We start from the raw sequence: 25017 nt of genomic DNA, 5'->3' as shown, positions 1-25017 counted from the left end.
CACTCGATTAAGCTTTTCAAAACTGCTAAGTATATACCAATAGATACATATGAAATAAAACTCTGTCATATATTAAAAGTAGATATATAAAACCGCACATAACTATTGTAAAAGTTGTGAAAACCAAACTACAGTCGAACATCAGTTGTAAACACTACAGTATTAAGCACATAGTCTCTCTTAGTGTGTACACATCTACCTGGCAGGCATTACACACACTGACAGAGAGACTAACTGCTGTCAGCCAGAGGCAAAATTTTCTGCATGTGTACCGAGAACACAAAGACCCAGAATCACCGTGTTCTCCGACTCCTCGCTACACGTGGCAGTTAATTGTCGATCTGTGATACATACAGTACACTGCTGCCAGTGCCACTGTCTGATTTATTCACTCCATTACAGTTAGTACTGTAATATACTGAAATACTTTCACACAAAGTGGGTGCTATAGGAATATAAAGATTAAAGGTCTCATAGTTAGATACTAGATTTAGGGCCCCTTGTTGGCGGTGACACACTACCATCGTCTGGCTCCCTATCCCTCACATCATAGCTTCATGGATCACTTAACGGACTGAACATTCATTGGAGTAAATGTACTAACATTCGCTGGTTCTTTAAAATGCAACGATTAGTTTGGTCATCTTAATTTAAGCTTCTAGGCTACTTGTGATACTAGTAACCGTTTTTAGGACATCACACAAGCTCTGGTTAAGGTGTGAAGGGCATTAATATGATTTGTTTATCATCTAACACTGAATAATAATAAGTTATCAGAAAAAAAGGAAGTTATTCATCAGTTGCAGGCCCTTTAAAACAAAATATTTTAGTCTTGGCTGAAGTGCATCTGTCATTTCTCCCTAACTGTCTTTGAGGGATCTGTACTCACAGAGCCACCCATATATGTACCCCCCAGCTGCTGGATGCACTGGACCAAAACTCTCTTCTTCTCACGGGTCTTGATCCCAGAGATCTGGAAAACGTGCGTGCTGCTCGCCATCCTGACAAAGACATGTCAGCAGAGACAAAGTGAGGCTGCAATTCTTGTTTGACTGCATGACTTGGAATATGTTAACTGCACATTAACACACCATAGAGAAAAACAGGGAGGGGATCATTTGTAGTGGTTTAACTACATATGATGACACGTTAAGGGTATATCATTTGACTGAGTCGGTTATATAACGTTAGACAGGTGGGACAAAGTTATTTGCATGCAAACAAAACAACAAGATAAACACTCTCTGCAGCAGCTCCTCTAATAACCTTGTACCTGTACAGTCTCAGGGTTCACTGGATTACCAAAAAACAGTATTGATTCTTGTTCTTTTACCAGTGGTTCAACTTCAAGTGCTCTTAAACACAGCTGACCGATCAGGTACCTTTCCTCATACCACCGATGATGAGTCTGATGTCCTCCCAATTACGTTCAGGCGCGCCAAAACTCCAACACTGACATCGAATAACGTGGGCAGCGTTGTGTCCAAGCGTTTGGCAGCTCCTTCCAAAGATATGTTCAACTTCGCGAAAACAAATACATTTTGAATTGATTGTTAGTGTTAATAAACATGTCGATATGTGTTTGCGACTTCACCGCCCAATTGCCATGTGTTGACAGCTTCGCGGCACAGCCAACTATTTCGGAGAGGGGAGATTTTTCATGTAGTAGTATTATCGATACTTATTATCAACGTTTAAACAACAATGTCTTCGATAAAAAGATGTAAGAGTGAATTGAAATTATTAACTTTAATAATATTTGATCGAATATTGGTAGAAAACGCATACAATTCCGACATAATGGAAAAAGTCCACCCCCATTTGGTTTGCCAATTGGAATCCTCCATAAAGCGGAAGTTTTCATCGAGATACTTCCAGGTTGTTGTCACGGACGCTTTCTATCCCCGGAAATAAGGATAATAACATATCGCACAGCACTGATTGATTAGCGGGGATCGATTGATAATATTATCTTGATTCTGACAGAGAGTCTGCTCATGAAACCGCTCGGCTGTTTACTAAAACGGCTCCGTTAACGTTCAGTGACAGCGATAGATAAGCTCCCCATCGCAGTAGTGTCATTGTATTAACCTACGTGGTGGCACACTTGATGCTCAATTGTATTGGTTTATGGTTTATAGCCACAAATAGCTGCCCTACCGTAGACAAATGTCAGCAATAAGGAACTCGCACATGACGGTGTCCATATTTCCCCTGCCTGTGACGTATTGACATCAAAACGAGAGGCAAATATAAAGGAGCTTATGAGAGGTAAGATACAAAAAACATGCATGTGTTGTCGCTCAGAGTAACACTGAATTACACAGGTGCCACGTGAACCCACTGCATTTTGTGAAAAATACAGATCAGCAAAATCAGCGAGGAGGCTATAGTGTCAATTCTTTATGTAGAGCTGCTGTAGAAGATGTGTCTGGTCACATGGTCAAGTACCACAAGGAGGGAAAAGTCAACAGCTCTGCACTGCAAGTTATGGTCTCTCTTTTTCTCTCTGTCATTGATGTGTTGCTTACATCTACAAAAATATGTTTATTTTTAACACCAGAAGAAAATTATGAGAGTAAAGTAGCCTATAATCAAATAAGCAATATTATTACATGTTGATTTATTATTTAAGTAAAATTAAAAATACCAATAAATTTGCTAGGTCCAGCTTCTTAAATGTGATCATCTGCCATATGATTTTGATTTTTATTATTGGTAACTGCATAGATTTTAGTGTCGAGCTGCTGCTTGGACAAAACAAGAAATTATTTTTATTTTATTTTATTTGTTTATTTATTTTACAGTTTTTTGACACTCTAGGGATAGAATTATTGATCAGTAATCAAATCAATCTGATCTAGAAGGATGGATATGTCTCACACGTGGATAAACCCTACAATACCAAAAGATACTACATACTGATAGATACTAGACACTGTTAAATTGTTATTTGTGATACTGGGCTAAAGAAATACAATTGAATTGAATTGAAAGTTTTAAATTAAACTAAAATGTTACCAAATGATAATAATAATGAATTTTTTGAGCCCTAATGATGAAATCATTAGCTGATAATTCATTAGTCGTTATAAACAACAATTTTGATAGTCAATCAGTCATTAATTGATTATTTGCAAAAGGCATAACTGTGCTGATTTTCAGCTATCCTTTGTTTTATACTGAGTCACTGTAAATAAAATACCTTTGGAATTGACTGTTTGGTTGGATTAAAGAAAATAACATGAAGTTTCAAGCACAGTAAGGGTTTGGTCACTGATGGGTATCTGACATTTTAAACAGTAAAAGACTGATGACTCATGGTAGATCTGTTAATAATGTTTTAATGTAAGTGTTGTATTACACTGAATTCTGTCAGAATCCATGACCCCTAAAACCTAACTCTAACCACTTAACAACTCCCAAAACTCAACATTTTTAAGGCAGTCTGGTACTGGGTCACAGTTGCAGCCCTATTGAGTAATATCCATCTTTGCAGTTTACCAGTATGTATCAATTTTATTTACTTTGTATGACGGATTGACACCCATCCAGTTATCAAGTACAACTAATAAAACCTTTATGTTTATGTCAGTTGCCCTGCTGTAAATGCATGTTTAGGATAGGAGTTTTGAGTTCACTGAAATCATGACTGTTGGGATGCAATAAGCCACGCAATATGAACTGCTCCCCTGTGACAATATTGTCTTGCCTTCCAATAGTTGTAATTGACTCATTGCTCAGCGTACTTTTAATACTGTTGAATGATGATGATTATTCTACAAAACAGCAATGACAAGTAATATCAGGATTAAGTCATGTATTATTCATTCCCTCAGCGTAGGCTAATCACATGGGCATTTGTTATGATGATGCCAAATTGTTGCACCGCAATTTTAGAGCAGTCTTACACAACATATTTTAAGACAATATTATGTACACATATTTCCCTATGGTGTAGAAAAAAAGTGACCAATATATTTTAACAAGATTAGTGCCACCTAAATTGAGCAGAACTATCACTATATCAGATCTGATGAGACTAAAGCCCATCACTAAGCAGACAGGACTTATTGTAAAGAGGAAAATCAGTCAGAGGCAGTGCAGTGTAGCAGGACCACATGGTTGCACAGTAACAGTGAAGCCATGTTCCCCCCCGGGCATGCATGAGATAGTTTTCAGCAGTATTGTGATCTTAGAATATTCACCTATTTAATCTATTATGTTTCTTTTACAGCAGACTGTTAGGTACCCCCTTTAAAATAATGTTGACTTTAACTTGACATGCTCTAAGTGGCTTTAAAGCGACGGCCTGGGGGACGTGCTGCTAAATATTTCAGGACAAACTCATTACTGTAAATGGGCCTGTGTGTTAGCCTAGCTGGGGTAGACAGGCAGCAGCAAGAGAGATAGGACAGTGATGTGTGTGTGTGTGTGTGTGTAGCTGGGTTTCTTCCCCTGTTCTAATAGCTGTGGAGTGGATGTCTGAGGCAGGCAGCGTCTCAGCGCCTGGCCCAGTTGTCCCTGTTGCAACACTATGAAACACACAGGGGCTCCTCCAACATCTGCTTTGTAAAGAGCTAATGACAAGACAATGGAGACCGGATGATTTAAAGTATAGTACTAATGAGGCCCTGTGTGCTGCTTGGAGAATCCTGACACACACTCACTTACATGTACACACTCATGCTCAAGATAACAGATGATATGTTGGGGAGACCAGGAGGTAGACACCCAGCAGACATACTGTACAGTGTACACGTTCAGACCATCTGTCCATCTGTCTGTCTGTCTTTTATACACTTAAAGAGTGTGCTGAAGACTGCACACACACACACACACACACACACACACACACACACACACACACACATTATTCACAATCACACACTGTCTGGCTCAGCCCAAATAATTACAATGTTGAGTTCCTAATCCATGGATTTAAAATTTTATTCCCTTTCTGCAATGGCTGCGCATAGACCCCTTCTCAGACAGTGGCGCAGAGGGAGCGTGATGATGAGGGGAAACAGTAAGAGAGAAGAAGAGAGGGAGAAATAATAAAGGACAAGCTTAACTGGTGAGGCTGTCAGCGGAGGAAAATAATATTTGTCCAGCTGGACAGGCCTCCCTTTGTGCAGGCTAAATGAATGTTGAGCTTCCTGTCTGCCCTGTCAGGGAGAGTGGCATAGACTGTATGCAGCAGCGAAGAAGCGGAGCGGAGTGTGGGGAGCTGTTTGGAGTTTGACAGGGATTATTAAAATCAGAGCAGATGACGAGGAAAGGGGCGAGAGGCGGAGTGTGAGAAAGCCAAATTGACACAGACACTCTCCATTACCTTCCACTTGACTCACGTTGATGACAATGTTGATATGAGACCCAGCAACGCTGCACCAGCGTGGGATTGGCTGTTAGCATGAGCGTTAAGCACCACAGGGTAGGGGGGCGGCCCTCAGTTGTGGCAGAGACGTAAGGAGATGAGTTGTTTATTTAAAGCCTCGACTGAAGAGCATCTCCCCTCATTGTTTATTTATTTGGTCTTTTTTTTTTTTTTTTTGCTTTGTTAACTCACTGTAGTGTCAGTAGGTGGAAATGGTTAGAGGCTGAGGCAATGCATTTTGATCAGGGGTCCTCCCACTGCAAATGATTGTCTAAGGACAGAGGAGGGGAACTGGAAGAAAGTGTTTTTGTAGATGATAAGCTTCCTTTTGTTTCAGGTGTTTCAGGTGCAATTGATTTGTGCCTCCTAATAAGACTCCAGTTTGAGGAGATTTCAAATTATTATAGTCCACATGACTGTTGGCGTGTGTGTACAGAGTGTGCGTGTGTGTTCAGTGTCTTGACAGACAGCTGTGATAATACAACACTCCAGATCTCTGTTATTTGGTGTCAGTCTAAATTGTTGATTTAATCCTGACACCAGTGCTGTCTTTCTCATTATTTTGCTTTATGAACTGGTACATGTCATGTGGAGTGTTTCTAATGTTATAGTCATCTCTCTCTCTTTCTCTCTCTAGTTCCTTCTCCCTGCAGAGCAGTATGGAGTGGCCTGGGGATTTTCCTCAAGATCATGCTTTTGTGGAGCTGCTGGTTCCAGGGGTTTCCAGTGAACTGGACTTTGAGCAGCTCCTAAAAGACACAGAGGAGAAACTCAATCTTAATGCCAACAGGTCAGTCAAAATAGCAAAAGCATTAACTTAATATGCCCTCTTGATTCCTTTTGAGCTTGAATTAGTATAGTTTTGTCCTTAAAGTTTTCCCACATTTCTCTGACTTTCACTTGTCCCCCACTCACTTTTACACCACTTTAAGAATTTAAACTTCATAATGTCAAACCCAGATTCAAATTAAGTACTGTCCCAGCTGACAAAGGCGCCCCAAATAAGAAGACATGGACGTGACAGTGGAGTTTTTAAAGAGGACTGTTTTGGGGGGGATTATTTCCTGGTGGGGCCTCTCATTTCGTCTTGTAAATCTCAGGTGAATGACAGGAAGTGGAGCGCAATATAATGCGCAATTTAGTATGAGAGCACAACACTGACACAATTAAATAAATGTAAAACAGTAGCTTTGACAAAACATAATTAAAGCTTCATGTTTGCTTTGATGGATTATATCACTTCTCAGAAAACATCTGTGGAAGCTGTTGTTCACACTGTACAGAGATTAAGGGCTCTGATTTCTTTATGCTGAATGTGTACAGACACTAGCAGGAGTGATTTTAAAGAGAGGCGCAACCCGCATGACTGACAGACTGGGAAAAAAAGCCAGTCATATTGTTTACAATGGCAGCAATATGAGCAGTGCTCCAGCGGTAGAAATATTAAATCATGATTAAAAGCTGAAAGACTGCATCCATATTTTGGTCTGTTTTTCTCCTTCTTTCTCTCTCTGCCACTATGTCTTTCTCATTATCACTCCACGAGGATTAATCATGTCAGTCTCCCGAATTAAAACGTCCAATTTACCAATCAAGCACCTTCATCAGTGTTTAAAAAAAAAAAAAAACATATTGCAGACTCATTCGGAGAGCATTGTAAACGCAAACACACATTGCTGAAATGTCATGTGTCGTGAGCTCCAACAAAAATCCTCACTTTTGCAAATGCCTGCTTTAAAAAACATCACATTTAATTTAAAATAAAGGCAGAAGAAAATCCTCCATTTCATCAGTTTCTGCTTTCCTCAGTTGGAAATAAAAATATTAAGAGAAACCTGTTTAACACAACGACCAGAAATCAGGTTTTTCTGCCATAAAAATCTTATTTCCCGACCCTCTACACAGACGTCTAACAGACAGTTTACGTGATATGCAGCACAAAGACCTGTGACAGGTAAAGTGTCGCTGTGGCAGCGGTGCTGAGGAATGAAATGAAAGATCACTGCTCTAGCTGTGTCTTGTTGTTGCTAAAATATAGCTAATCAAATCCAATTTGTGATTATAACTGACTGTGAAACTAAAATCAGTAAGTCAGTTTTTACAGCTGTTTGTGAAATTCAGGCACATTTGCACAACAGGGAACAAAGTGAACTGACAATGACTGTCCTTTTACTGTGCAGTCAGAAATGCACAAAATTAAAAGTGTCATAGACAGTATAAAACTAAACTAAATTCAACCCTTGGCTCAAACATATGGAAGCACAGAGAGAAATCTGAGCAGTTACAGGTAACTGTGGCTTTTAGACTAACCAGCCTTAACCTGATTTCTCTCAATGACCTGGTTTGTCACACATGTGTAAATGTAGTTTGAGTGTTAATGGTTGAGCTCATATGAGACACCTGGATTGAGATTCATAAAGAGACCATGATCAAACTTTAAAAATGATCTCAAAATGTTTTTTTAAAAAATTAAGGGTCAAGTATTTGATTACATAAACTGACAGAGGAATCTTTCGTGGTGGTTCATGGTTTCATTAATTAATGGAACAATCTTGCCATCGTGTGTTATTGAAGAAAATGCGATGTGGCAACTTATTTTTTTCCCCGTACACTGTCACCGAAGACTGAAATATAGACATCTGTCAATGATGGCAGACGGGAATAGTTGGAGAGCACAAATAGACTGATAAAGAGAGAGACATGGAGGGTGAGAGAAGAAAAGAGAAATCTATATTTCAGGTCTTTTATCGTTTTTGGCGTTGTGAGGCTGAGGGCAGATGATGAAGGACAGGCTAAATGTAGCAAGTGAACAAAGCCTCACTCTGGCACCATTAGTGTCTGGGACTCATCCCTTCCTCTCTCTCTCTCTCTCTCTCTCTCTCTCTCTCTCTCTCTCTGGCTCCCTCCCCTTCTCTCTCTCTTTCTTTCCTTCCTCCTTCTAAATGGGAACATAATAATTGAAGATTCCACATCTTGAAACGAAAACCCTTGGGTAGGTAATTCAAGGCTTATTACAGAAGGCCGGGCCATTTTTCTGCTTTCTAAGCATTAAAGGGTTATTTTGTGTTCCTGCAGATGGGAGTGGGATAACCATTATGAGAACAAAGCATCCAGATAATGGAGAATGGGGCTAAAAATAAGGCAATCCTCCTCTCGCCGTGGGGGACCACTGGTCAGTGTCTGTCAGGCTGCAGCTAACTTCCTCCCAGACTACTTCAGGATAGCCCTTTTACTGTCTGGACTCATCCAGACAAACAAAATCTTGCAAGGCCTCTTTTTCACCTCAACCAGGGTGGGCTGCAGGCATATACACACCCACACACACATCCACAGCGCACTCACCTGCTGCCTAATTGACTTATCAGTGTATGGGACAAATTACGGAAGTGGAGGAGACGAAACGGAAGTCGAGTAGATGGAGGAGACAGAGCTGCCCACACCGGTGAAGGACTTCAACCTGTTTAGGGGTCAAAGTGACTGGCCTGCTCCCAGTTCTCAGATGTCAGAGATTTGCCTAAGAGCTGCACCCTAATTGAAGGAGATTAAGACCGGCTGACAACAGAGCTGGCTCCCCCAAATTGAAATGCTGTAATCCATTAGTTTTCATCAGATCGGACAGTGGCGCTGTTTAGGGTCGGGCGGCGAGAGGGGCGACCAGGAAAAGACCTCTAATGAAGTGTCAGCACGGGCCTGGAGACTGCAGACAGGCCTCTGGTTTTTACACTGGCAAGGCAAATGGCTCTCACTAGTCGCCTGCCAATCTTGATCAGGGTACAATATCGTTACTTTTAAATTTAATTCTGTGTGTGTGAGTGCTTCTGATAATCAGGATTTGTTTGCAAGCAGGTGGAGTTGAACGCCTGCCATGGTAAAATAGCGTGCAAGGTTCCATCTCAATGAACAAAAATACTGATCTGCAGTCTTCGCAGTATGTAGTTGATTTTGTGTTTAGCTGTGCGTGACACGTGTGTTAAGTTAGTATATCAGCTGTATCAGTTCTCCGGTGTCATTGGCTGGGCTGGGTGGCTGTCGGGGGGGGGTTGAGGGCTGAAGGCACTAAGTGGGCGACGGGCTGGGCCAGGACGGGATCTGTTTTCAGCCTGTTCATTCAAGCCCATTCACTGCTTTTCCCCTCGCAGAATGGGGCCCTTTGATGGAAGAGATATTTAGTTCTCAGGCGGCTGGTTTGGCACTGACTGGAGCTGGGGCTTATTTGAAAGGGATCTTCCTGCCCCCGTTGCCTCCAACCCCCCACCTCCTGTAGGCGAGCGGAGGGGAGCGGAGCGCGACAGACAGACAGCCCCACAGCAGCCCACCCACACTAAATTAATTCTGACAAGGAACTTAAGATAACGTCAAAGCGCTGACTAATCGCGGGATTGGGTTTCTGTAAGTCAGGGAGCTGTGAAATGTGCCATCATATCTAATAAAAGACCTCCGGTTGTTCCCTTTCTCTCTCAGCGGTGGTGAAGGTTGGGGGGGTTGTGCGGGGTTGTGGTGTCGACTGTCTAGCTAGACCAGTCTGAAAAACAATTAGATTTCACTTCAGCAGCGAAAGTGCAAGTGTGTGTGCATGTGTGTGTGTCAGTTAGGGTAAGATGATTGACATGTTTGTCAAGAGGCCTAAAGAATCCTTTCCTCCCAGTTTCCTCTACCTCTTTTCTCATTCTCCGGCTCTTTTGTTGAGTTCTGCTCTGGCGTTTTTGCCATTACGGGTTCGTCCATTGTCGTCTTCACTCAGATAGTTGAATGGTTTTATTTTCTGTGACTCCTCTGTTTTTTACCCATTTTTACCTTCCTCTTCTCTCATTCTCTTTCTGTCTCTTTCCTCAGCGTCTGAGCTGCTGGCAGTGGAAGTCATCAGGTTCGGAGCTAATCCTGCCAAGTTGATTAGGCTGCAGGTAGCTTTTACACCAGCGGGCAAAAGGTCGCAACATTGTAGAGAGCTGGATGGACTTCTTGACACAGACCATCCACATTGACTTTATAACTTACAGCACAAGGCCCTAAGGGGGGGTAATTGAAAGGCGGGAGTACGGAAAAGAAAATTAGGAAAGTAAGAGTTTTGAGGAGAGAGAAAAGAAAGAGGGGAAATAGAGAGAGAAAAACTGTGGAGGCGAGGCTCGAAAATGTATCTGAAGAGGCAAGTGCTGTTGCTGTAGCCATTAGAGTACATTGTTTTCTTGAGTGAAGGCAAGAGTGAGATGATGGGGAGTGGAACAAGAGAATGAAGCCTAGAAGCCATTCTCCTTCCTGTCTTAGTCTGTGGCTTCATACAGGTTTCAATGAAACAATCTCTGAAGTCCGCATATGGTGACATTGAGTCTCATAGGTTACTCTTAACACCTCACAGAGTCCCAGGCTATTAAAGTGGATGTCCTACAAGCTTAATCTGAAATTAAAAACCTCAATTACGTTATAAACTTCAGTAACAAGAGAAAAGCCACCCAGGTTATATCCATAGTGTAATCTACTTACGTTTTCTGCTTTTAATGAACTTCAGAGAGTCAGTGAAAAGTGAGCTATACAGATGGAAGCCCATTTGAAACCTGCTGTCTATGTGAAGTCCTGGGGTGGAGCCCAGAATGAACATCCATGTTTATGACGCACCATAAACACACATACAGTGCTCCGTGCTGCCATTTAATCTACAGCAGGGTTTCATTGCAAGACATGGCATATAGCAGAAATCTATGCTTAAAAATAGACTTTAAAATATTTTTTGTATTTTTTACTTAAATGTATATTTCTTCTCTTAATATTTGCCCACCCTGAGTGAGTAAGGAAAAAAAAAAAATCACCAGTAAATGTTTCTAAACCTAAATCTCCTTAACCGGGCTATGATCCGAAATTGGGGAAAAATGAATAACATCAGCAACGAAGATTGCATGTTTCACTGATGTTAGTATGTAGATACATGCAGCAGTGTACTTGTACTTGTACTTGCAGCTGGGGAATGACTGTAACAAAGAATGGTGGCTCTTTCTACCATGAAAAAATCACCAATTAAAACCTCTAACCCCAAATCATCAAAACCTGGCATGTTCCTGCGGGAACCCGATCCGACATTGGAGAGAAATAAACAACATCGGCAACCAAGGTTACATATTTCCCCGGTGTTAGCATGTAGCTACAAATAGCATTGAAAGCTACTTAAACACTTGCAGTATTGTGCCGGGAGCAGATTACCATGTAAAGAAATCAATCATGAGCTGACATCAGCTTTTCTTGAAAAACAGAAAATAAAAGGTAGAAACTAAGTTAGAGTAATCGCAACAGTCTGAACCCTGAGGTTTTCGCTCACAAAGATTACTTTTACGACATTCAATATAAACAATCCACATACTTCCATTATAAAAGATAAGGAAAAATATAATGGTCCGTTTTAATTATATTGTATACAGAAGTCAATTTTCTCAGAACGTCATTGCTATATTCTCTTCAGGGAAAGCAAAGTCAGAGGTCGCACAAACAAACCCGCATCTGAACAGTCCTTTGTGTAGTTTAAAGTGGTGTTTTTCACACAGTACCGTCAGCAACCCGGAGTCGTGCCGGTCATGCTTTGACCTTGCTGAAGTTGTGCGAGTACTCATTCAGTCTGTCACAAGTTGATACAATATATTTCCTATACAATGTTTATACAAGAAAAAGCAGGAACATGTAAAGCAACACACACACAGGGTGAATAAAACACGATAAAAGCTTATTTTAATGACGTGTTTGAAAGTTCTGCACTTGTCTAACAAATATTGCCTGGCATCACATCACTCCAAACACACAAAAACACACCCACTTTATAATCAAGGTTTCTGTCAGTCAGCAAGTTGGTGTCAAGAGAATAAAGTGAGATGTATCATCTGGCCTGCCTAAAGAAGAAGAGAGGGGAAGAGATAGTTAAAGAGAGGGAGAGAAAGAACGATAGCATTAGGCAGTGCTCAACCTAGAGGATAGCGGTTTGTAACAGTCTATAACATTTTATCCCCTTGCGTTTTTCCCCTCTGAAACGAAAGTGTGTCAGATTGAACGGTTATTTAATGTGTTGCCATTGTAAGACATCTGGATGCGTTCATGGCCCAGGAGCAGGCAGGAGGCAGTTTATAGACCTGCGGTAGGGGATGAGCTGTCTAAAATGGCACTTTGGCTCATGTAGTCTACCACACACACACACACACACACACACACACAGTCATGCACACACACACAAGTTTGGAAGATAAGACATGTAGTTCCGCAATTGCTGATTGCAAGTTCGCAAGGACCAAAGTTATGTATTAAACCAACCTTATATCATTATTTGATTTTCTGCATTCATACATTTGCTTGTCTTTCTTTTATTATTTGGTATTTATTAATTGACCAATCAATTGTCAGATTGATCGTTTCAGCCCTACTCTTACTGTATGCATGCTCACGTTCAGGCAAGCAAACACACCCAAGCACATCACACAATGTAGCAGCGTTCACAACACCATAACATGTTTAATTATGCAGGTATGTAGGCCTATGCACACACACACACACACACACACACACACACACACACACTGTCTTACATGGCCAAATATATATGCATTGATTTGCATGGAAATGACTAAACATGTCGAGCCCAAAGATGTCATTTCTAATCTGTCATATTAAAGGGGAAACGGAATAGCTGATGCAGTCTGTTAAAATCAAAAGTGTGTATGCGTGTGTGTGTGTGTGTGTGTGTGTGTGTGCGTGCGTGCGTGCGTGCATGTCAAAGGGAAGAGTAAGACGTGAGACGGCAAGAAGCGTGTGTCTCAGATGCCTGCCGATGCCTGTAACACCACTTCACACCAGATGCTTAGCACACACTCACACACTGATATATCGATGTCTGTGTTCATTACTGTTGATGCTTCTGTATCTGTCTTCTCACGGTACGGACACTGGATGAGAGTGAGGAAGAGGCAAACGTGATGGGGTGTGTAGGTCCGTGTGCATCTGCAGTGTGGTGTCTGTGTTTATGTATGACTTTAATGTGGCTGGTTGCATGTATTGTTCCTATGTTTTTTGGTGCAGCAGCAGTGTCTTCATTTGGGAACATGTATGTTGGAATGACTCGGGTGTACTTAGTCTCTTGACGGTCTCCTTTCAAAATTAAGTACGGTTTTATTCCTGTAGGACTAGTGTAAGGCAACCAGTCAGAATGAATTGCTTCCAAGCCAAGGGATTAGTAGTGGACTTTTGCAGGAGCTGTGAGGATCGCCTACTCTTGGTCTTTAACAACAACGAAATTCAACATGTGGACAGCCACAGATACCTGCAAGTGACACTCTCCTCCACTTTGAAATGAGTGGACAACTCTACTATTCTCAAGATAGTGCATCAAAGACTTTATATTTTTAGACAATTGAAAAAAATGTGGCATACTAAGAGATAGTTTGGGGCAGTTTTATATAGCAGCGGAAAGCATCCTTACCCATGCAATAACTTTGTGGTTTAGCAACATGTCAGCTGAGGACAGGAGACAGCTGAAAACTGCATTCAGAAATATTTGATGTGATCTCTCACTCTTAGCAAAAATCTTTAAAGCTGTAGGCTACAAAAAAAGGCCCCTCTCCTAGCTAACAACTTATTAATTTCCTTCCTTCTAATGAAAAAAAAAAAAAAAAAATACTAATAAGCATTGACACCAGAAAATCCAGGTTCCAAAACAGCACATATCATGAAGCTGTCTGCCTCCTTAAAATTACAAACATAGCACAGCAGGCCACCCAGCAAGTTAAATAATTGTAAGATAGGGCCGATGTTTTTAAGCACTTGATGCACTTTATGTAATGGGTCATTTCATGTGGCTAATTTCCCTATAGGTGCTAGTGTTTAATCTATTGCGTTTTTAAATGTTAAATCTTTGTGTTATGCTATATATATATATATATATATATATATATATATATATATATATATACTTTATTAATCCCCCTGAGGGGAAATTCAATTTTTTCACTCCGTTGTTAGCACACAGGTCCGAAATATACACACACGCACAAACAGGACCTATACATGCACAAAGTGTCAGGCCCTGGTCAGGTGCCCCGAGCAGTTGGGGGGTTCAGTGCCTTGCTCAAGGGCACCCCGGCAGTGCCCAGGAGGTGAACTGGCACCTCTCCAGCCACCAGTCCACGCTCCATATTTGGTCCAGACGTTGAACTGGCGACCCTCCGGTTCCCAACCCAAGTCCCTATGGACTGAGCTACTGCCGCACCCATTATGAGGATTTATGGGTATGGATAGTACCTTTCTAACAGTTTAGATCAACAGGAACATGCTGGCTGGTAAATATGGCATGTAGGAGAATATCAGATGGACCAACTCTATGCCAAACCAGAAAAAGCAATTTTTACCAAGACATACTGTAAAGTTGAGACTAAATTCGGTTGAAAATGTCATTCTTCTGCGTATTTTTGTTGTCCCTTTCTGTTGTTGTCAGATTCAAACATGAGCAGAAACAATTGAGAATGTGTGGGAGGTATTTTCCACTCAGTTCCCTCAACTAACATTTATTTTGCTGAGTGCTTTACTCTTCTGCTCAGAGCTTGGCAAAGTATACTGTTTCATAGAGCTAGGGCTTTTAGACTTACACAGTGTATCTCTCTTTCACTCAGCATTGAACAGCAGCTGAAGGAGCTCCAGGCCAAAATGGGGGACTCCCGGGAGCGTCCGCTGAGCCCCTCAGAGTGCCTGCAGTGGTTCAATATCAGAGCGCACAGCAGTTTCAGGCCTGTAACCACGGGACATCAGGAGCTCATGGACTTCTTCAGAGCTTTGGTAATACATCAGGGTGATGATGACACTGAGTGATGGTGATGATATTAATAAAAGTGCTATTTATTTTAAATATTTCACAGATAATAAAACTGTAGAAATGTTCGAAAATGAGAAATCTAGAAGACTGATAACTAATGGTGGTTATGTCCGTCATTATGATTTCATCAATCTGCATTTATATTACTGAGTTCAGTTTCCCACTTAATTGCGCAGGCATTCTGTTATTAACATTTAGCTATCCGTTGATCTGCAGCCCTGTTTATTAACAAGACCCTTCAGATGTACAACGACAGCCCTGTACTTAATAAATGGATTTGGCTGCAAAATATTTTCATAACTTTTGTATGATGACCATTAATGAGCTGACTTGCAGTCGGCTTTTTATTATTAACATTGTCCCTCTGTCCCACTTAGAAACAGTACCTGAGGTCTGAAGAGGAGGGGAAAGAGGAGGTGACACTTCAGCTACTGCTGAATGTGTCTGCCCAGTGTGGTGTCTGCTTTCCCTGTACCCCATCTTCCTCTCTGAGTGCCTCCTCCATCCACTTGGTACATACAGTCAGAGATGATGCTTCATTAGAGGTAATATACTGCACCATTTGTAATTCAGTTGAATAATATCTTACAATTTTTAATAGTTCATGGATTACTTAAAGGAATACTTCAACTCCAAATTGCCTTTTATACATGAATCACTCACCCAGTGTTGCATTGAATTTTTGAGGAAATTTTGTATTTCTTGCACGCCTCTGGTGAACAAAGATTTTTTTTGATGAATTGAAGTCATAGGGGTCCACCTTTAACAACAGCAAAACAATAATAAAATCCAAGTATAATCCAAGTCTTATTTATCCAGTTGTATACTTAGCACCTCTCATACAGACAGCCCTTTCAAATGGGGAACTATACTGAAAGTTAAACTTATCTTTGCTCTCTTCAAAGCCAGACTCCACTGACAAAAAAAGTAATTTTACCTTGCTGAAGACGGGAGTTGTTGGTCTACCACTGCCTCGAGTGGTAGTCTATGTGTGTTATCGTGTGGCTTTGGTGAATCCGAACTAACCCTTTAAAATGCCAAAGTCATGCAATAACACGACAAACTACCAGTCAAGCAGCTCCAGTGTTCAGCAAGGTAAAATTATAGTTTTTGTCAATGAAGTCTGGCTGTAAAGAGAGCAGATTAAGTTGCACTTTCCAATCAGATCCTCGTTGGTAGTGTAAGTGCTATCAGTTTTGAAAGTACTAAGCATACAACTGGATGAATGAAACTTGGATTGTACTGCACAAGTTTTCTTCACAAATGTAATGTAACACAGAGTGAGTAACAGATATACAAATGGCAATTGGGGGGGTAAAGTATTCCTTTAAAGGATAGGTTTACATTTTTTCAGTGCCATCTTAAAACATATTTTACATGTCTATGCATTGAAACTGTTATTGGTCACTGTAATTGTTTCTGCTCCTCATACTGGCCACAAAGAGATTGGGTATCTTCCAAAGTTAGTCACAGAAAGTGTTTCCTTGTTGAGCTGCAGTGGAGAGATGGTACAGTAACAAAACTGTCTAACAGACTTTAAAAATGGGAACCCGTCCTTGAGTATATGTTAAAATAAGTTCTGGCATTGTTCACTGCAAAAGATTATTATTCAGATACCCTCTCATTGTCTTGTTGTTGATTATCAGTGTGTTTGTGCACTTACCCTTCATTTGATTATTTCCTTAAGATCCAGGAGGCCTGGGATGATGTGCGTCTCCAGCTGCGCCGCCACCTGCTGGACCGGCTGTCTTCCCGCAGCCCAGATCATCCTGGACCCAGACACATTTCCGTCCCTGACCGGGTCCACTGTCTGCAACAGCTGTTCTTTCTTTACCCTGAATCTGAGGTGCTCACACATTACCAGGTGTGGTACAATAGTGAAAATACAAGAATTAAAAAATCTTGTGAAATATTGTATCTCTATTTGTGTTTCAAAATGAATGTCAGCAAGTGTTTTTTCACCATAATTAAGTCCTGAAGTATATGTGATATTATTTTGATTTTACCTATCCAGGGTCTGAGAAGCCAATCTGTGCTGGTTCTTCTGCTCTCTGCACTGAGCTCAAGCCCAGGCGGTGATACAGGCTTTGACAGACTGGTTCTAGGCTTCCACTCTGTGGTTCCAGCTCTGACCCAAGCCCTTACAGAGGAGCTTCATGTCCTTTCAAGACTCGCAGAACCACACACCATTTTGGGTTTTGTTAATGTGGCCTACCTCAGCACTGTGGCCCAAGAACTGGCCTCCCTGATGGAGAGAGAATATGAGACGGCCCTGAGAGACAACACCACGCTCAGCAGCAAGATCAAGAAATATTCAGCCAGGTCACGGGCAACCGTAGGTAAGTGGCTCTCTGCAATTTTTTTTTTTTTAATCAGATTTGACCCTTTCTGCTTGTTATGTTTTCTTTTCCTCACTCTCCAAGTCCTTGTTTAACTGATGTATGTACCTTACAGCAGTTGTTTCCTTTTATTTCTGCCTTCTTTCCTCTCCTCACGCTTCTTATTGTTACCCAATAAAGGCTAATGATTTTTTTTTCTTTCCCTCCTCTCCATTTTTACTTTTCTGTTACTTTCTCAACTGTAGTGTGTAGTGATCTGAGCCAGAGCCAAGGCCTCTGTAAGTGATTGTCAGTAACTGCTGTTCCCATTGTAATTGCTTTCTTTTTACTGTCCTCTTTCCCGTCTGCCTCACTTTCCTCTTTACCAACAAAAAGAGAAGAGCAACATTTCCAGGTCCAAGGCTTTTTTTGAAACTACCTCTAAGCACTATTTACCACATAGTTTATCTATGACTGTGATGAGCCCTGATCCCAACAGAGCTCCAAGCCATATCCAAGGTCTGTCCGTAGTGTGTTTAAACCACAGTTAATTCACTCCCTCACCTTGAATCTGAGGCAGTATGCACTGTGCAGTCTTGGAGAATGGTTTGAATTGCGTTGATAAACATAGCTCTGCAGTCATCTTTACAGGAATTCCATTAAAAAATAAATCAAAATCAAGTTTATTAAAACATAACAAGAGCAGAGCAGCAGCACCACCATACACAACCTCGTGACCTTACAGTGGAGAAGGAAAATTGATTAATCTTATCCTTCCTCTTACTCTTGAGCAGCGATACAGCTAAGAAAGAGTTGGTCCAGGGGTAAGAGAAAGGTTCAACATTCTCTCTCACCTTGTCACACAGAGGGATGGATATTTGAGAGAAAACAACATGGTAAAGTGGCTTTAATATTTGTCACTAATGCAGAATGTGTCACTGTCATATAATAGGCAGTGGTGTTATACACTTAGACAAGAGGAAAGTAGAGACCTTCACACACTGTGTCACTTTTGATACTTAATTCCCCCCATATTCTCTTTGTTTGTTTCATATTGGCCTATTTACGGCTTGCTGAGGGTAAAGATTCACAGTAAAAAAATGTAAAGTGTGTGAGCCATTGTTTACTTTTTTTCAAAAATGGTGCACATGTCAGCTTCCCTGCGGAACGGGGAGAAGAGTGCTTTTACATCTGCCATTCTTCGATAAACACACCACCAGCCTTGCGTCTTTTTCTCCCTCTCTCCCTCTCTTCCTCCCTCCCTCTCTCTTTCCATCTCCCTCTCCTGGTTTTTACTTTCCTTCTCCTTAAATGTGAGATGAGAGGAGGCAGCCAGGATAATTGGCCATGCGTCAGTTGGGCTGTTTGATCACGTAACGCGGCGGAGGCTACACACCTACGTGCCGCTCAACAAACCGTCAAATGTAGCACCGGAGGCAGAACACGGCTCCAAAGGGAGCGGGGGACCCGTGCTGTGTAATGATGGTAAAATGGAGCAGTTTTGCCTGTGCTGGTTTTACGTGTGTGTTTGTGTGTGTATGTGTGTGTGTTTGACTATCAGCTGCAACACCGCTTTGAGGGCTACAACTGGGATTACATTTTTGTGTTGTTCATGTTTTAAGTCCCCCCCCCAAAAAAAAGCTCAAGAACCCACATATCCACCACCCTAACGCCCGTGGCTCCTTAAGAGCCAAAGCTTGAACATTAATGCATAATCTGCTTTCACACTTTACTGTCTATACTGTATGCTACGCCCATAATTGTCAAGACAATTATGACAGTGGTGAGAAAAAAAGTGATTCTATTTTCATAAGCATCCTATGACTCCTTAGATCTCCCCCTCCTTCCCTGCTGTGTTATTGTTTATTTCCGCAGTAGAGGCAGGCGGTAGGTATATTTTGATAAGAGCCATGCCTGGGAGACTGTGCAGGCTCCCAGGGGAGCAGCGCTGTCTGTAGCATCAGCCACTGTCAAACCACTGAACCATTTAACAGCGTTCACGGCAAGATCTGCCTCCTCTTTTAACCCCACCGACTCAAAGGCAGGCTCTGACATTGTACCTAGACAGATGTGAAGGGTCTCAGCCCTCTTTTTTTCTTCCTCTTCTTCTTTTTTCCCCCTTTTTCCTTTATTCCATCTCCAGTGTCCACTTCCCCCCCCTTTTTCTTTTCTTGTCTTTTCCCATTTTCCTGTAGTTTTCTGAGTGTAATGGGGTGAGCAGTGAGACTGGGGAGTGTGCTAGACAGGTTGGTTGGTCAGGAACAATACAGGCTTTAAACCTTACTAACACACCTCACTGAGTCTGCAGGGGAGTGGGTGGGCCAAGTCTGCATGTGCATGTCACTGTATGTGTGTGGGTGTGTGTGTGCTGGATTTAGCCAAAATAAAGCAAATACTGTAATTTAAATTTTATCAGTGCCCTTATGGTGGGATAAAATCAACCCCAGATTTCCTCTAGGTTGGCGTCTAGCCTCATAATATTTGCATTTTTCTGAGCTGTGTCTCTTGGATGCCTGCTGCGTACAGTTTGGCACCTGGTCGCTACCTTTTTAGAAAGCCCTGACCTCACCTGAGCGCTGTGGGGTTACACGCCCGACAACGTAAATCCAGGCAGAGGGCAAAATGCACCACCACACACTTCTGGTGGGACATAACTAAAAACTGAGATGGATTAGTCCTGTATGAGTCATTGTTTTTAAGGAGAATCCTGCATTGAATTTGAATTCTCTAACTTCATGATTTTCTTTTCATTTCGTAAGATTTCTCTATAGACACAATTGCACATTTTTCTCTGTGTAGTGAGTCATTGCTCTTGGTAATACAAATATTAGTGACCAGTATATCCTTTAGATAAAGTTGGAATGATTCCATGCCAAGATACGCACACGACACCAGTGCAGAAACACCTATACTGCAAAAACCAATTGCTATGGTGCAGTTTTATTGTCTTTTTTTTACCTTCTACTTTTCGCCCTGATGTGTGAATGTGTGTGTGGGTGGCTGTGCATGTGCATGTGTTTTCAATCACCTATGAGCAAGTGTCATGTGAACATGTCTGCCCATCTGTTTTAGTGACAGTGCTAGTGTGTGTGTGTGTGTGTGTGTGTGTGTGTGTGTGTGTGTGTGCGCACTAATTGCAGGCCTCACTTAGAAAATTGTGTGATCAAGAGTCATTTAATACCTCCCTTTTAAAAATGCATCATTAAATTTCCATATGGCATCAGTAATTTTCATACATATGAATAGTAGATGCATGTTTTTGTAGGACATCAAACGCTTTTATTCCAACATCTCTGCATACACACACACACACAATTTATTCCCTCACAATCGACCACAGGGGTGAAGGCGAGGTTGTGAAATTCTGTTCAAACACTGTGCAACCCCATTCTGATAGCGCTGATTTGAATTCCACTTCCACTAATTTCCCCATATGATGATGTCGGCAGCTCCCTATAGATAAAAAAAGATTGAGTTAGAACATGTATAGCAAGCGCATTCATCCCCACACCCCCTCGCCCTTTCTGGCTCTTTGAACTCTTTCTTAGAGAAAGCACAGCAGCCTATTCAGCAGGGAGAGAGGTTCTGTAGTGACGCGAGATAGCTAGGCTGAGTCTCTGACTGGCATTGGAGGTGCTTGTGGGGATTGAGACTGCTTGGGAATGGCGTTTGTTAATATTTATTAAGAGCAGCTCCTCACTAGATCATATCGCTGCCTGAGTTTAAACACACTGTCAGCCAGGGACGTGCACCCGCATGCCGCCATGTAATTATGGGCAAGGTAGGTGGGTTTGTGTGTCTGTGTACATGTGCCTATGTGTATTTGCATGTTGCTTCCACTTCATGAATGATGCGTTTTCATACCGTTTTCTTACCATCCTGAGAAGAGAAGGCCTTGTTTAGGAAAGTTACCACACTAAGCAAGTGCTTGTTTGCTAATCTTAATGAGAAGAGCTGGGTCTTTACTTTCTGTTAATGTGTGAGTGTATGTGGGTTCATTTTCTCTAAATCATGGAACCAATGAAATCGCACAGAAAAATATGTTTCATGGCCCTTGAGAATGTGTATTATGCTTGCCATTTATTTTTTTCCCCATTTCCTCCGAGTGGTCACAATGGCTTTTGTGTATCACTCTTGAAAAGCTCAAGGATATGAACATTTTCCTGGCACCTTCTATTGAGAAAGCTCAGACAAAAATGGCTGGCTTATTGAGAGCAGCCAGCACTTCGTGATGAAGAGTCCGTGTGATTCGCTGAGGGCTTGAAAACAATAATACGAACAAGGGCACTAAACAAGTGGGTTTTAATGAAATGCTCCCATCAAGACAATGCATTCCTCCGTGTTCTTCGTTGAAGCAGCTCGGTTCAAGTACGTGGAGGGAGCTACAGAAATCTTAACCCCTATCTTACTGTCAGTGCAATATTCACCACAAAGAGAGCCAGAAACAAAAAGAGACACAGAGAAGGACAGAAAAACAAGCATAAAGTCGAGGAAAGCTAGTCCTGCTTCTCTGCCACCACCAAAAGCACCACCATCACCACTAAACCTCCTTCTTCGTAAGGCAACTTAATTGAGATATCAAATATTGCTACTTTCCCCTTCTGTGAAGGGCAGGTGGCACCTGCTGTGGCCCGGTTGGACAGCACCCAGGGAAAGGGCCACGAGAGACCAGTGCTTGTGTGGTTTGTGCACATGTATGTGTACGTGCATGTGTCAGAGTGTGTATTGGGAATCACAGCAGGAGACTTCCCATAATAATGCTGTCGGAGTGAGCAGTGGGCCGCAACTGACGAAGAGGACCCCAGCTGTCACATGGCCTAGCAGGCGGTCCACAGTGGCTCATACCCTCCCCACATACACACCCATACATACACAGACGTACCCCAAGGCACCCACACGACCCTGCTTGACACCCAATGAACACACAGAAGATGTGGATACCACATGCACAAAAAGAAACGCACAGAAGTGCTCAACGGTCATAGCATCACAGCCCAAGTGCAAAGCCCCATGATAAGATAAAGTTGTGCACAAATACACACATGCATACATGCACAAGATTGGGATAGACCAGCCCACTTTGATATTTTAGTCCTTGGGTATATTTGTTAACATCTGTATCATAAGGATCTCAGACGGTATACTAAGAAAAAATGTGGTAGAAACTTTCAGGAGAGTTGTGTTTAATCATGTCCAGTTTTAAGTTGGTGCTTTGTTTTCACTGCTGCTGCTCTTCCTATAGCACCACTTCTTTCACAATTTGACTTTTAATTTATTTAAATTATGTCTTTGTGAATTGTTAAGTATAGACTGTTAAATTTGGAAACTTTTTTTTAAAATGGTTTCTATGTATAAGAGACTTTTTTTTTTTTTTTTTTTTTTTGTTTAAATCATAGGCCACTTTGCTCTGTGGAGTTCCACAAGATTCATAACTTGATCCCCTTCTATTCAGTATCTAGATGCTTTTGTTTAAAGGGGAAGTGCACCAATTTTACACATCCAAGTCTGTTTACAAGTCTCAAGTACTATTGCATATTTGGAAAGTCTGATAAATTGCCTCAAGTGACTTAGCTTGAGGCAGTGTCAAGTGGGGCTAATACAGTTTGAAAATCTGGGCATGTATATGAGACAAGAAATGGGCATACTAGACCTCTTTTTCCTGCTCCGCATCCCTGCATGAAACTAGCTGCTCAAGGCTACATTGGCTGATATCAGCACATACGCAAATCTCTGACAGAACTGCCTGTGGCTGAGTTGCATTATGGGTAATGTAGCGGCTAGGTTTTGACAAGGACATGAGAAAAAAAAAACGATATCTTTGGTTCCACTGCTTTGATTTTGGCTGTTATTATGGGCCTGCATTTAAATTTTAGCAGCCACGTCACAACAGTTATAAAACATCTTTTATCATATGAAAAATAGATGTCAAAGGATTCATGTCCAGATGTCAAAAAGCATGCTTTCATTCCCAGCAGGATAGATCATTACATAATCTCTTTTCAGGCCTATGCATAGAAGCAATGACAACTTGCTTCTATGCATAGTTATGCATAATTACGAACAAATCACTTTACACTTCTCAAAACTTTTTCTTATCTGTATAATTCTGTTTTATGAATTGTATACAATATGTAAATCAGGTTGAATTTCCATTGTTTGAGACGTGCTTATATTGCCTTGCCTTCTGAAATCCCCCTTTTTTTATCTTTCTGGATCTAATGAAACCAAATGCTTACATCACCTGTAGAGGGTGTTGTACAACTCACACATCAGCACAAACACAGAGAGCTCGTCTTCACATAATGTGATCACATGATAAGAGACTGGAGGCCAGTCGGGTAGCGTGGTAAGAGAGAGGCAGACCACCCCTCTGATGGTCTGATTTACACTACAGAGAGACAGAATGAGAGAAAGAGTATAAAATGAGGGACAGAGGATGAGAGAGGGAGAGATGCTGTGCTGGAGAGAAATTAAATCAGTGGCTAAATTATTGCATGATTGCCCATTCCCCAAAGACTTGGGCATCATTTGGTAGAAAGTGTCTAATAATTGGTTTTCGGCCATGTCAGACACATGCAATTCCCCCTACTAATGGCTCTGTTTGGAAGAACTAGGCCTCCTGGGTCAGAGAAAGACAGAAAATAGCCAGACGGCAAAAAGCGCCCTACGCCCTTCTCCTTTTTTTTTCTTCTCTCTCAGATAAATGAGGGAACAAGAGAGAGATAGAGACACAGAGAAGGGGAGAGATGGCAAGAAGGAGAGAGTGTGTATGTGAGCGAGGAGGAAATGAAGTGGCAATAAGTGCAGCCAAAGGGGAAATGCTCTTCACCGTGAGTTTAATACATCAGACTGGGGATTTGGCAGCCCGCCACACAGCAATTGTTTACCTTTTTGCTCACTGGCTGCATCTGTTCTGTTTTGTAAACGGCACTAAACTATTCGCCCGTAAACACCGGAATCAATAACAACTGCTAAGGGAATTCCCTTATCCCGCCCCTCCCTCTCTTTCCCTCCCTCTCTTCCCCATGTTTTCATCCCTAACCACCACCCCCTCCCCCCCATCTCCTCCTCGCTACTCTCTCTCTCTCTCTCTCTGTTCGCTGCCAGTGAAGAGCAGTGTGTGTGTGTGTGTGTGTGTGTGTGTGTATGAGGGAGAGAGAGAGCTGTGGAGCTGCTGGTGGAACCCACAGGAGAGACAGACGAGGAGAAGACTGATGGCTCGCCAAAAATACCTGCTCTGTTTGTTTGTTTTTTTCCTTTTGTGTTACATTGTTGTCATTGTTAACAGCTACAAACTGAGACTGGCCACTGTAGACTTGCAGAGTTGGGTATTTTCAGACTTTTTTTTTTTTTTCTTACAGTGTTTTGACGTCGTATGAAACATAAAGCCCCCCGTCCACACGCACTAGTTTTCTGCTTGGCACATTTCTTTTGAATGACATATTGCTTGACATATGCTTGTTTTCTTTGAGGGCTTCTGATAAGATGTATAC

General features: G+C 41.7%; 2 protein-coding genes across 3 annotated transcripts in view; one reads left to right on the top strand and one right to left on the bottom strand.

The window, feature by feature from the left end:
- The window catches only part of slf1 (SMC5/6 complex localization factor 1), a 37175-nt gene extending 35553 nt beyond the window's left edge, over positions 1 to 1622 (bottom strand). Inside the window, exons 1-2 of the mRNA XM_033618578.2 lie at positions 1383 to 1622; positions 890 to 1001 (exon numbers count right to left, since the gene is read on the bottom strand). Of these exons, the coding sequence (XP_033474469.1) occupies positions 890 to 1000 (111 nt within the window). The 5' untranslated portion in view covers position 1001; positions 1383 to 1622. The remainder of the gene's footprint in view (positions 1 to 889; positions 1002 to 1382) is intronic.
- Positions 1623 to 2133: 511 nt separating this feature from the next.
- Positions 2134 to 25017, top strand: part of kiaa0825 (KIAA0825 ortholog) — a 132505-nt gene continuing 109621 nt past the window's right edge. The window contains exons 1-6 of one of the 2 annotated variants that reach the window (XM_033618475.2): positions 2134 to 2271; positions 6015 to 6167; positions 15007 to 15169; positions 15584 to 15751; positions 16894 to 17070; positions 17221 to 17545. In XM_033618475.2, the coding sequence (XP_033474366.1) occupies positions 6037 to 6167; positions 15007 to 15169; positions 15584 to 15751; positions 16894 to 17070; positions 17221 to 17545 (964 nt within the window). In that variant the 5' untranslated portion in view covers positions 2134 to 2271; positions 6015 to 6036. The remainder of the gene's footprint in view (positions 2272 to 6014; positions 6168 to 15006; positions 15170 to 15583; positions 15752 to 16893; positions 17071 to 17220; positions 17546 to 25017) is intronic. The other variant, XM_078170797.1, reaches the window with a different exon arrangement.

Source organism: Epinephelus lanceolatus, chromosome 9, assembly GCF_041903045.1.
Source record: "Epinephelus lanceolatus isolate andai-2023 chromosome 9, ASM4190304v1, whole genome shotgun sequence".
NCBI classification, from domain to species: domain Eukaryota; kingdom Metazoa; phylum Chordata; class Actinopteri; order Perciformes; family Serranidae; genus Epinephelus; species Epinephelus lanceolatus.
Note: the sequence above shows the minus strand (reverse complement) of the source record. Positions and strands in the feature narration are given on the sequence as shown.